Here is a 13,256-nt window from a genome sequence, read left to right on the forward strand (position 1 = left end):
TTCTCCACCATGACATTAACGTTAAAGGCTAATATTTTGGGGGCAGGGTCTACATCTTTCTTTATACAATCCTTCGAACGCTGGGTGTTGCCCCTCTGAAGGCTAGACAGAACCTCACCACCTCTTCAAAGAGCTGACATTCAGAACTTTTAACGTTTGCAACAAAGTGGTCTCATTGACAGGGAAGTAACAATACAGGGATATTTTTATTTCACATTTTATTAGTAGACAGATGTGCAGAAAAGACAAAATAAACTACTGAAGGGGAAGACAACACAAAATGCATCAGTTAATCCTTTCTGGTAAATTATATTGGGGGGGGAAGAAGGGGGAAAAAAAGGGGGGTTGGGGAGAGAACATCCAGGATTTTCAGCTAAGAAAACTACTAAGAAAATCTAGTGCACCCTGCTGGTTTCAGAATGGTTGAAAACTGCACTTGAATTATAAATGTAAACTTCAACATTGGTTTGGATTTTGGGGGGGGGGGGGGTTAAGAAAAGAATACACAGGTCAGGTACACATTTTTCCTCATAATCTCTTAAATAGTCATACTTCGGTTATTTGTACCTTGAAAAGGAAACCAGCGAGTCAACAAGCAATGACACTGCAGGGGACTGAGGGGGAGAGAAGTTAATCTGGCTAATGTAGGAGCTCTTGGAACAGGTTTTTTTAAAAAAAATAAAATAAAGGGTAACAGAAGAATCATAACGCATCTTACAACACCAAGCTTGAGAATACAAGTCACTGGAGAGTATACAGTGAAGACGGTCAAAGTACAAGGAAAAGGTCCTGAAAGATGCAGTATCCTCATTTCAAACCAAGTCATCAGCACGAAGGGTGTTGCATTGATTGGGTTGTTTGCTTCCCCATCTTAAGTCACACCCATCCCCTTCACCACCATCACCACACCAAAAAAAGTGAGGGTAGTTTCCCTAGGCTGCCTCAGAGGGAACAGTTATTTTCCCCAAGAACTATTCCCATGAAGGAGTTCAAGGGATATGCGCTTGGTTCTTGTGATCTAATTGCACTGTATACATTCCTATTGGTTTTTAAGAAGCTAGTACCCTGCAGGTGCTCGATCTGGAAGTATGTGTTTCTGGCTGCAACGGTTTGCCTTAGTGGTAACTACACTACATGCCTCATGCAGGAGCCCCATTTGCTCACTCCAAAAGTGCTGCAGGGAAAAGATCCCTCATTCCTAGAGAGGAGGGTGGGCAAAGCCTGATGTGACTCCGCAGAACTCAATCTGGCTGCTGAAGGAGAGGTACTGATTAGCGCCTAAGGAAATGCCGTACAGGCAGGCAAGCTGAGGTTCTCGTATCCAGCGTGAGGACATGGGTGAAGGGATGCAAGTTTAGGTAGGAGGCTGCCTTTAAATCAATAAGGTACAACAGGGTGCTTTTTCTGGTCATGCCATGGGGCACAGGGAGGGGGTTTCCCCACCAATAAGCTGGCGCCACGGTCTCTCATACCATGTCCTGGAATGTCTTGATAGGATCACACAGTGGAGCCTTCAGAAAGGAACAGCCACGTTTTCCTTTGGTTTCTATCAGCAAAAAAGGCTTTAACCAACATTAAACAAAAAAAAACCCACCTTTTGAAGTGAACCCTGCATTCCCAGTCCCTGGCATAAATTTTCCTGCTCTTTCCTTGTACTTGAGGCTGGACTGCTTTCAATTCCAAACAGCTGGCACCTTACTTCAGTGTTTTTTTTTTTTAAATAAAATCAGCTCCCAGCCCAAGGGGACATATCTGCTCTTCTGATACCAGGAAGTCACAGCCTTTGTGCTCACAGATCCAGCACTCCCAGCTTTCACTTTATTAACAAGTTAGAAGGCTTCCCAAGCCAATCAACTCTGAGGAGGCAGGGTTAGTGAAAGGTGGTGATATACCACTGGAAACCCTGAGAGCAAGGGGGCAACCAAGATGTCATTAAAGGAGACAGGGTCTTACTCCCCCAACATAGGCAAAACTCCCACTGAAGCCAGAACAGCACCACACAGGCTATGAGTCACTGCCCTGGAGTAGGTTCTTGAAGTGATGAAAGGCTCAGTACATGTGAAATGCTGTCCTAACCAGTGGACAAAAAATAGTCCCAAAGGCCAACTCAGGGTGCCACACTGCAGCCAAATCACAAGAGTGCTTTACAATGGATTTGTGATGGCAACCAGGTTAAGCAATCAAATTCTGCTGGAAATTTGAGGATGATAGGTCTGATCTTCTGCCAAAAACTCCCCAGCACATGAAGGAGATTTCTGAGTTGCTGAACTGCCTGGACTTTGCACACCACCCAGTTAACATGGTGAAAGCCTAGCAGCAACTACTTCAAATCCTGGTTCGCAGAGCTCCAGCCATCTGGGTTCATGCACTTCTTTGTCACAGCTCTTCAGCCATGAACAAGCTGGCATCAGTATTTGAGAGCTATGTGACCACAGCAAAGCTTTGTCATCAGGATCCCCTTTCCCTCTCCAGTAATGAGGACAGGCTTGGTTTGATGGTCGATTCAGAAAGTCTGTCCACTGGTAAGCCTGGGGAAGGCCAGATTGGTATTTCTAGTTCTTGTGAGCGCATTGTGTTGCGCAAGGGAATTTTGGATTCTGCCTCAAGGCTCACAATCTACAAGAGCAAGTCTCGGGAGGTGCTATCATTTGCCAATCCACAACTAGTCTTACCCATTTAAACAAACAAAGGAAGATGCTAAAAGTCAACAGTAAGTATTCAGGGTGCAGAGAAGAGCAACTGGCAGCTACGACTAACGCACAGACTAGACTCTCCAAAGGTGTAGTAGCTTATTGAAAACGGCAGATTCTAGACACTGAACACATGCTCCTAGGGCTAATACTGGCAGACTAAACCTGCCACCACTTTTAAGGGGGCCAACTCTGCATTCTGAAGGAGAGGATTTAAGTTGGTATTTTCACGATTCCCTCCCAACAATGGGAGCCAGCAGCAGATCTCAGCAGCATTCTAACAAACTGCATAGTGATTTCTAAACCCCAACCAGTCTGAAAAAATAAATAGTCACCCAGGGCTCAGTTGTACAGATGTGAAGTGTTAAGTGTTTATTTTAGGGTTCATATCATACACTTTGTAAAAAGGCAGCTGATTCTGCCCTCTGGGCGCAAGGCTCCAGGGGCTATCTACTTCCTAACTAGAACAGGCTGAAAAGGAATACTGTACCTTTCAGTAACACATTCCATCAAGCTCTACACAGTAGCTTACACTCTCCAACCCAAGCCTTGAAAAAAGGAAAAAACCACCACCACAAAGCTACACAAATGTGCACACGCTATTATTGTAAATGGAGCAGCTAAACCTTGGCAATTTGCTTTTTTGTGTGGTTTTTTTTGTTTTTTCTTCCCAGTAAATGCAATATTTGTGAACTCCCAAGGACCCAACTTCCAATGGGTTCATTCCAGCTTTAAATACATTAAACATCTCGATGCAAGACTGTGTTTAATTAAAGTATTTAAACACAGACCAAACCTGTTTCACTGTGAACATTTCGTAGAGACGCGAGGGGGAGTTTCTTCCTTAAAAAAAGAAATCATAATACAGTGATGAAAGGGTTAAGAATGCAAGAATTCAGACATTCTGTGAAGGGTCTCTCTCTCTCTCTCTCTCTATATATATAAGAGGTCCATAAAAAAGAGCAAACAGAGATCCATAGATCAGGAGACAAGAGTTTGTTGTTGATTTCCCCTGGTGTATTTTTTGCTGGACTGTTGCTAGGTTACCACTGCTCCCTTTTGGCCTGAATCGGCAGGGCAGTACAGGGGCATGTAGGGAGCAGGTCACGACTCTTCATTGCCAGAATCATCATCATCGTAACACTCGGCATCTTCCTCCTCCTCATCTTCATCATCAATGTCGTCATCATACAAGTCGTCATAAAGCAAATCTGAACTGTTGTCATTGGAAGGCACTTTAGTTTTGATGCAGTACTCTGCCAGTGTAGTGGGGACCTTCACACCATCCTTTTCTGCCTCAGCCTTGGTAGCCAAAACCTGTTTCCTGCAAGGTAGAGAAGAGAAAGCAGCAATGTGATCACAGGTTTGGATTCCAAGAGGGCTGTAGCTTTTCCTGCCAAACACCTGCAGAGCAATCTCCAAGAACCAACATAAACCTCATCCCTGGCACAGAGACAATGAAGCCATTTCAGCACATGCATTCCATAGGAAGCCAGCAGTTGAGTCAAAAGCATAGCAAGTGAAGCTAAACCACAAATTTGTTTTCCTCCAGTCACTAGTGTGGGGTTGTTACAAATTGTTATCAGTCCCAGTAAACTCTTCCAAAACTCCAGCAACACAAGATAGTGTATTTTAAGGTCCAATATTAGTGACTTGCATAAGCTAGTCACAGGTAGCCCAAGTTTCATTGCATTAATTAATCAATCTTCCTCTTTCCAAAATGGGGTCCTTAAAAAAATAAAAATAAAAAAGACATCAAATGGTTTCCTCTGGTGGCTACAGTTTCAAAGTTTCTCCAAAAGCATTTAAGTTCCACTAAAAGTTTTATCCAGCTATACTTAGGATGGCATTTTCAGAAGCGCTTAGCATTGCTGTGCTCCCACTGAAGTAAATGCAAACAGAGCTAAGTCATTGCCAAGTGCTTTTGAAAATCCAGTTGGCTAAATGTTTGCTACCTTGAACTACAGCTATCCAGTCCTTTCTAGCAACACTGTTTGGAAGTGTGAGTGTGTAAACAGTTCCCTCTTACAGAAATACCGAAAGATTAGCCAGCTGATAACTAGGGTACTGCCTTTAAGAGACGACGCGTCACGCTCCCAGTTACAGTTGGCCATCCGCATGTTTCACTGTGGAAAGGGTTGATGGTGTAAGAATGAGATAATGACGTTTTACCCTAACAGCAGGGGGGCCGTTTCCTCAACTGGTGTGAGTTGGTGCTATAGGACTGTACACAGGCAGAGGATCTTGCCCCAACACTTATGCAACTATGAGGCTGATTTAATGATCGGCAGTCATCAGTTCCAATCCAGAACTCTCAACATATTCCTAAACTGTGCCCTAAATAAAAACAGACATGGCTCCATGCATGTCTAGTCACTATCACCTGGGGAAGGGAGATTCCTCCAGTACTCAAAAAGGCTCTTGAAAGCACTGCCTTTACTAGGGTTCTTCAGTGACTAGTGACTTGACAGAATGAGGGACTTCTAAGAATCAACATTCTAAACGAAAGACAGGCAGGATTTTAAAACAGATTCTTCAAGCTCACAAACATGCACTGCAGATTTTGTTAAGTAAGGTTACAGGACAGAAACAGCATTTAAAAATACAAGAGGGTCAGGAGTGCAACCTCAAGTGAATATATTAAGCATGGAATTAACCAAGTTACATGAGTAATGAACCATTCACCCAGCCACACAAGCAATGTGCAAAGAGAATGATCCAGATGGGGATTTGTTAATGGCCAAAGGACTTTGTTCTGGCATAATACTCATACAATCTGACAAAGGAAAGCAGTCAAAAGAAGATATGTTGACCCTTTTGTGCCAGCAGTCAGCTTCAACAGCATGCTAAGGGTGCTCTAGCAGGGGCTCCTGCCACCAAGGCAGAGAAATGGCTTTAAGATTAACCTTCTAAAGAGAGCTAAAGTAACAGCTTCCAGAGATATTCAGGTTAGAAGTGACTATTTACGTTTGCAGTGCCGTTGAAACAGTGTGGTCCCAGGATATCAGAGACATAAGGTGGGCGAGAATATCTTTTATTGGACCAAACTTGTTGGGGGGAGAGAGAGAGAAGCTTTCAAGTGACACAGAGCTCTGCTTCAGGTCTGGGAAAGGTACTCCGTGTCACAGCTCAGTACATAGAAGATGGAACTGATTAGTACAAGAGATGCTAAACGAACAGAAGTTGGTCCAATCTATCAAATAAAAAACCAAACACACATCTGAATCTGACCAGAATCCTAGAAGTGCTGGGCTGGAAGGGACCTGAAGAGGTCATCAAATCTCGCCCTCTGTGCTGAGGCAGGACCAAGTACACCTAAGCCACCCTGACAGGTGTTTGTGCAACCTATTCTGAAAAACCCCCCATGATGGGAATTCCACACCATCCCTTGGAAGCCTGTTCCAGAGTTTAACTACCCTGGTAGTTAGAAAGTTTTCCTCTAATATCTAACCTAAACCTCCCTTGCTGCAGATTAAGCCCATTACTTCTTGTCCTGCCTTCAGTGGACATGCAGAACAGTTGATCACCATCTTCTTTGTAACAGCCCGTAACATATTGGAAGACTTATCAGGTCCCCCGTGGCCCCCCACTCTTCTCTTTTCAAGACTAAACATACCAAGTTTAACCTTTCCTCACGTCAGGTTTCAAAACCTTTTATCATTTTTGTTCTCCTCCTCTGGACTCTCTCCAATTTGTCCACATTTTTCCTAAAGTGTGGTGCTCAGAACTGGACAAAGTACTCCCATTGAGGCCTCACTGAGCAGGATAATTACATCCTGTATCTTACACTCCTCCCCCACTCCTATTAATACAACCCAGAATCACTTTTTCTGCAGCTGCATCAAGTTGTTGGTTCCTTCAATTTGTGATCCAGATAACTCCCACATTCTTTTCAGCAGTACTACTACCTACAGTCTAGACAGTTATTCCCCATTGTGTAGTTGTGCATTTGATTTCTCCTCCATAAGGGTAGTACTTTGCACTTGTATTTACTGAATTTCATCTTGTTCATTTCAGGCCAATTCTCTAATGTGTCCAGGTCATTTTGAATTCTAATCCTGTCCTCCAAAGCATTTGCAAGCCCTCCCAATTTGAGGTCATCTGCAAATTTTATAAGGGCACTCTCCACTCCATTATCCAAGTCAAAATGAAAATATTGGCTAGTACTGGACCCAGGATTGGCCCCTATGGGACAGCACTAGGTACGCCCTCCCAGTCTGACGGCAAGCCATTGATAACTACTCCAAGTAGTCTTTGAACCAGTTGTGCACACAGCTTAAGGTGTGATTTAAACCACATTTCCTAGTTTGCTTATGAGAATGTCATGTGATGGTCAAAAGATTTACCAAAATCAATACATATCACATCGACAGCTTTCCCTCCCTCCCCCCCAGCCACTAGGCCTGTAACCCTGTCAAAGGAGGAAAGTAGGTTAGTTTGGCATGACTTGTTCTTGACCAATCCATGCAAGCTATTCCTTATAAAGGTTACCTGCAAGGTGCTTAGTAACTGATTACTAAATATTTTGTTCCAATATCTTTCCAGGTATCGAAGTTAGGCTAGCTAGTCTTATTCCCTGGATCCTCTTCATTCCTACATTTTAAAAGATAGGTATCATGTTTGCTCTTCTCCAGTCTTCTGGGACCTCACCCATCTTCCAGAACTCATGGAGGATAATTGCTAACAGTTCTGAGATTACTTCAGCTGGTTCCTTAAGTATTTTAGGATGAATTTCATCACGCCCTGCTGACTTGAATGCATCTAACTTACCTAAATATTCTTTAGCCTATTTCATTCCTTCCCTATTTTGGCTTGTGTTCCTTTCCCCTTGTTGATATTGTGTTGAGTATCTGGTCATTAATCAATCATTTTAGTGAGACGGACACAAATAGGCATTAAACATGCCAGCTTCTTCATGGCATCAGTAATTAGCTCTTCTCTTCCCCATTAAGTAGAGTAGCTACAGTTTTCTTTATCTTTTTCTTGCTCCTAATGTATTTAAAGAACCTCCTCTTATTGGCTTTTATGTCCCTTGTTAGGTGTAACTCATTTTGTGCCTTAGCCTTTCTGATTTTGTCCCTACATGCTTGTGCCATTTTTTTTGTAGACATCGTTAGCAATTCATTCATGTTTGTACTTTTTGTAGGATTCCTTTTTGATTTTCAGATTAAAGAGCTCCTGATGGAGCCATACTGGCCTTTTCTATTCCAATGCGAAGGGAAGACAGGAAAAATAGTTTGCAGTTGTACCTTTAATATTGTCTCCTTGAGGAAGTGCCAGCTCTCCTGAACCTTTATCCCTTAGATTTTCTTCTGATGGAATCCCATCTACTAGCTCTGAGTCTGCTGAAAGTCTGGTTTTTTTCCTCTGAAGTCCACTGTTCCTATTCTGCTGCTTTCACTCCTTCCTTTCCTTAGAATCATGAAACCCACCATTTTATGAGCACTTTTACCCAAATTGCCTTCAACATTCAGATTTGCAAACAATTTCTCCCTGTTGGTCAGAATCAAGTCTAACATGATGGTTCCCCTGGTTACTTCTTGTTTCAGAAAGTGGAGGAAGTTGTCCCCAAGAACTTATTGGACGTGTTGTGTTTTGCTAAGTTACTTTTCCAACAGATGTCGGGGAAGATCCCATTAGTAAAGTCTCCCATTACTAATAGGCCTTGTGCATTGGATATTTCTGTTATTTGTTCTAGAAATCCCTCATCCACCTCCTCTTCTGATTTGCTGGTCTACAGTAGATCCATACCATGAAGTCACCCCTCGTGACCCTCTTGCCTCTTCTATGTTTACCCAGAGACTTTCAACCAGTCTGCCTCTCACCTTCTTTTGGACCTCAGGACAAGCGTGTATATTCTTGATGTACAATGCAACACCACCTCCTCTCCCACTTCCTGAAGAAGCTATCACTCTACCCCAATATTCCAGTAGTTTATGTGCTAACTTCCAGTTCTTCCTGTTTATTCCCCATACTCCTTGCATTTGTGTATACATATCTAAGATGTGAAGCAGATTCCCCCAATGATTTCATTCATTGCTCTTATGACCCTATTGTAATTTTCCATGACCCCTTCAACGTCTAGCTCTGTTAGCATCAAGCTCATCAAGAAACTTTAAAATAAGTGGTTTTAAGAAGATGTGTGAAGCATCAAACTGAATTCTTATTGCAATGTCTCCTGCCCAAACAAGACTTTACCTAATAATTTCAGCATACTCTTTGTCTTTTCCTTTACTGTCCCTCCATTTCCTGAACATGACTGATGCATCCACGTTGGCTGGAGAAAAGGTGTTGGGCTCATTAAGCAAGGAGATTACACTCAGTAGGATAGTCCTGGAAAATAAAAAAGTAACATTAGAGAGGTCAGCGCTAAGCATTCATGGAGCTATGGTAGAAGTCTTGAAGGTGAATTAAGGCTGCCATTTTAGGAACACGTTTAGGGCTGAGACTTGGAATAAAGTTAAGTGCAAACTCACACCCCACAGCTGAAATGAAAGCAGAGTTAACAGCATGACAGGATTTATGTGCTCACACCACCACTAGTCAGGCATTTTAGAGGTGGAGGGAATAGGGTGGTATAGAACAAACAGGAATTTGTTTCACTGGAGAGATTGTAGAATGAAAACTCGTGGGGAAAGAGTTTTCCCATCCAGCAAATATTTAGGACTGCAAATTGTTCCTGTTAAGTACTGGGATGGACCCAAGACCTTTTGAAGTTTTTCTTCAACAACAAAAAATAATGCCAGAGAGACACCGCACAGAACAGTGATTAGGGCACTCACCTGGGATATAGGAGACCCAAGTTCCAGTCCTACCTGATTTGGAGTAGGAACTTGAACCGGGGGTCTCCCATGTCCCAGGTGAGTGCCCCAACTACTGAGCTATTGGCTATAATGGCAGACGTGTGGTCTCTGACCAGAAATTCCAAACAGGAGTCAAACTTTCCCGATTAAAGTTTCATTTAACCTGATAAGTTCCCATGAGGTCTTGAGGAATCTGCATTTTCCAATAAAAAGGTGATTTGTCAAAAAGTTATCTGACCAACTCCACGAATGACGCACTAAGATCTTCCACCACGAAGATTTGAAAGGAGAAAGCGTCAAGGTGCCTGTGCAAACTGGTGCTGAATTCCCCCCCAAACCCGAGATAGTGGGGGCTGTCAGCACCAGTGTGCTTTACTGCCTAAGCAGTTATAAGATAGTAGCAGAAACCTGCACAGCCAGAGTCCCTGGCGTAAAGAGTTTAGAATTTGAGAACAAACGTATTTGCTTTAAGGGCTTGGCTATACTTGCGAGTTACAGCATATTGAAGGAGCCCCAGGAACACTAGCTCACGACCCGTCCACACTGGCAAGGCACGAAGAGCGCTCTGACTCCGTGGCTAGAGCGCTGCTGGTACTCCACCTCGGCGAGTGGAATAACGTTTTTGTGCATCCCCCCTGGAGCGCCGCGGCACCAGTGTGGACGCCCTGGTCTGTTAATGCGCTCTGATTGGCCTCCAGAAGTGTCCCACAATGCCTGTTCTAGCCACTCTGGTCATCACTTTGAACTCTACTGCCCTGCCCTCAGGTGACCAACCGTCAGAGCCACCCTTTAAATTCTCTGGGAATTTTGAAAATCCCTTTCCTGTTTGCTCAGCCAGGCATGGAGTACTTTCAGCAAATCTTTCCACATGACCATGCCTCCACGTGCCAGATGATCCCCAGTATGGAGCAATGGCAAGGTGCTGGACCCCCATCAGTGTTTGGGGGGTATGAAGCAGTCCAGTCCCAGCTGCGCTCCAGCCATGGGAATTGCGATACCTTCGGGCAGATATCAAGGGACATGATGGAAAGGGGCCATGATCGGGACGCACAGCAGTGCAGGATTAAAATGAAGGAGCTGCGGAATGTGTACCGCAAAGCCCATTAGGCAAACAGCCGCTCCGGTGCTGCCCCTGCGACCTGCCGTTTCTACAAAGAGCTGGACGCAATACTTGGGGCCGAACCCACCTCCACTCAGAGTAACACCATGGACACTTCAGAGCCCAGTTCAACAAGGCAGGAGGAGGAGGTGCAAAGCGGGAACGAGCATGCTCCGGCAGAGGAACACACCCTGGAATCCCTAGATGCATGCAGCCAGGAGCTGTTCTCAAGCCAGGAGGAAGGTAGCCAGCTGCAGCGGCCGGTGCTTGGGGAAGGACAAACATCAGAGGAGGTTCCCAGTAAGCAGCTTTTTATTTTGGGAAGTAAAATTATTCAGTGCAGGCTCTTGGGGTGAGGGCTGCATGCATGCCTAGATGCAGAATAGGGCATTGATGTGCTCTCTCACATTGCAATTTTCAGCCTCAGTGATCTCTTCAAAGGTCTCATTGAGAACTTGGGCAATGCGCTTGTGCAGGTTTCTTGGGAGAACCACTGTGGTCCTTGCCCCAGTAAGGCTAACTTGTCCGCACCACTGTGCTGTGAGGGGCGGGGGGGGGACCATTGCTGCACACAGGCAAGCTGCATATGGGGAAGGGCAGAAGCTGCATTGCGGTAGAAGACCCTCCCTTGCTTCCCAGGTCACCCTCAGCAGCGAGATATCTTCCGGGACAAACTCCTGTGGAAAATGTGGGGACAGTGTTCAGTATAGGGGCCCCGTGCGCTGTTGGTTCTCCCCAAGGCATAGAACCCCAGCCATGAAAGAATCAGTCCCCCTTGACTCTGTGCTTACTCACCATTTTGGGGCTCCCGTGGGTTATGTGCGCTTGCTTTGGGACGGGCAAATTATGCTACTTTGTAGACTGTGCTTGCCCTTAAGTACGGGGGAATCATTGCTCTGTCTGGTGTGAACAATGCTGCCTCTGTTAAGTGTTGCATTTTGCCTTTACAGATGCAACCTTGAGATCTCAAAAAGAAAAAGGAGTACTTGTGGCACCTTAGAGACTAAAATTTATTTGAGCATAAGCTTTTGAGAGCCAACAGCTATGGATAACCCACTGAATGCATCCAATGAAGTGAGCTGTAGCTCACGAAAGATTATGCTCAAATAAATTTGTTAGTCTCTAAGGTGCCACAAGTACTCCTTTTCTTTTTGCGAATACAGACTAACACGGCTGCTACTCTGAAACTTGAGATCTCAGCCGTCCGTGTTATCACCGGCTGAAAGACTCCAAAGAACTAGAAAGAGGCCACGTAGAAGCAAGGAAGATATTTTGCATGAAGTAATGCAGCATTCAAGTAATGAAAAATTGAAAAGGGCAAGAGTGGCGGGACAGTGAAAGGAGGATCTGCCAGCAGAATGAGGAGTACCGGCACAAAAGCGCGGTGCTCTGGCAGCAAAGCACGGGATCGGCTGATAAGCATAATGGAACGCCAAGAGGACTCGATCCAGGCGCGCATAGCCATGCGGGCGCAGCACTACCGTGCCCGACCCCCCCTGCAGCCCTTGTCCCAAAACTCTTTCCCTTGTGCCCCCATGTCACCTCCAACCCTCTTTGGCACAAGTGGTTAGGGCACAGCCTCCCCTAACCAGGCCTCCATACAATTTCAGAAACCTGATGCGGCCCTCAGGCCAAAAAGTTTGCCTCCCCTGAGATAGCAGGAGATACCAAAGACAAGAGCTGAGAAAACAGTGCCTAAACACTTGCATCTACAGAACTCAAGAAATAAGTCATATCTGCTAGTTATATTGCTCTAAAGAGTGAAACGTTACCATGAGGGGTATAGATTACTGTCCAAGAGTGTGTTCAGTGTTATGCCTATAACCAGTGGTGAGCTGGAGCTGGTTCGCACCGGTTCACTGGAACCAGATGCTAAATTTAGAAGCCCTTTTAGAACCGGTTGTCCTGAGAGGCCAAAAAGTGGCGCCTTAGGCGCCTACTCCATGGGTGCTCCGGGGCTGGAGCACCCACAGGGAAAATTTGGTGGGTGCAGAGCACCCACTGGCAGCTCCCCACCCCTCACCCATCCCCAGCTCACCTCCGCTCTGCCTCCGCCCCTGAACCCGCCGCCCCGCTCTGCTTCTCCGCCCTCCCGCGAATCAGCTGTTCGCGCAGGAAGCCTGGGAGGGCTGAGAAGCAGGCAGTGGCTTCGTGCTCAGGCCCAGAGAGGCAGAGGCAGAGCGGAGGTGAGCTGGGGTGGGGGGTGCGAGGAGGGCCGCCTGTGCTGTGCCAGGTAACAGCTGATTCTCGGGAAGCTGGGGGGGGGGGGGCGGAGAAGCAGACTGGGGCGGCGCATTCGGGGGGCGGAGGCAAGCTGGATGGGGAGCTGCCGGTGGGTGTTTTGCACCCACGAAATTTTCCCCGTGGGGGCTCCAGCCCCGGAGTACCCGTGGAGTTGGTGCCTAAGGCACCAATTTTGATGTGATCAGTGGGGTGAGCAGCCGCTCCCCCTGCTCCCCCCCAGCTACGCTCCCCTGCCCCAGGAGCCAGAGGGACCTGCTGGATGCTTCCCGGGAGCCGCTCCAGGTAAGCGCTGCCAGGACTCCCCACCTCACCCCCCAGGGAGGTCCCTCTGGCTCTTATGGGTGGGGCACTACGGTAGCCCATGAGACCCTCCTGCTCGGTTCTGGGGGCAGTCAGGGGACAGGGTGGATGGCGCAGGGG

At 46.0% G+C, this 13,256-nt stretch overlaps 1 protein-coding gene across 1 annotated transcript in view; it reads right to left on the reverse strand.

Moving 5' to 3' along the window:
- Positions 1-187: 187 nt before the first annotated feature.
- Positions 188-13,256, reverse strand: part of UBE2R2 (ubiquitin conjugating enzyme E2 R2) — a 101,614-nt gene continuing 88,545 nt past the window's right edge. Inside the window, exons 4-5 of the mRNA XM_077816615.1 lie at positions 8,889-9,023; positions 188-4,014 (exon numbers count right to left, since the gene is read on the reverse strand). Coding sequence (XP_077672741.1) covers positions 3,795-4,014; positions 8,889-9,023 — 355 coding nt within the window. The 3' untranslated portion in view covers positions 188-3,794. The remainder of the gene's footprint in view (positions 4,015-8,888; positions 9,024-13,256) is intronic.

The sequence above is a fragment of the Eretmochelys imbricata genome, chromosome 5, assembly GCF_965152235.1.
Source record: "Eretmochelys imbricata isolate rEreImb1 chromosome 5, rEreImb1.hap1, whole genome shotgun sequence".
Lineage (NCBI taxonomy): Eukaryota > Metazoa > Chordata > Testudines > Cheloniidae > Eretmochelys > Eretmochelys imbricata.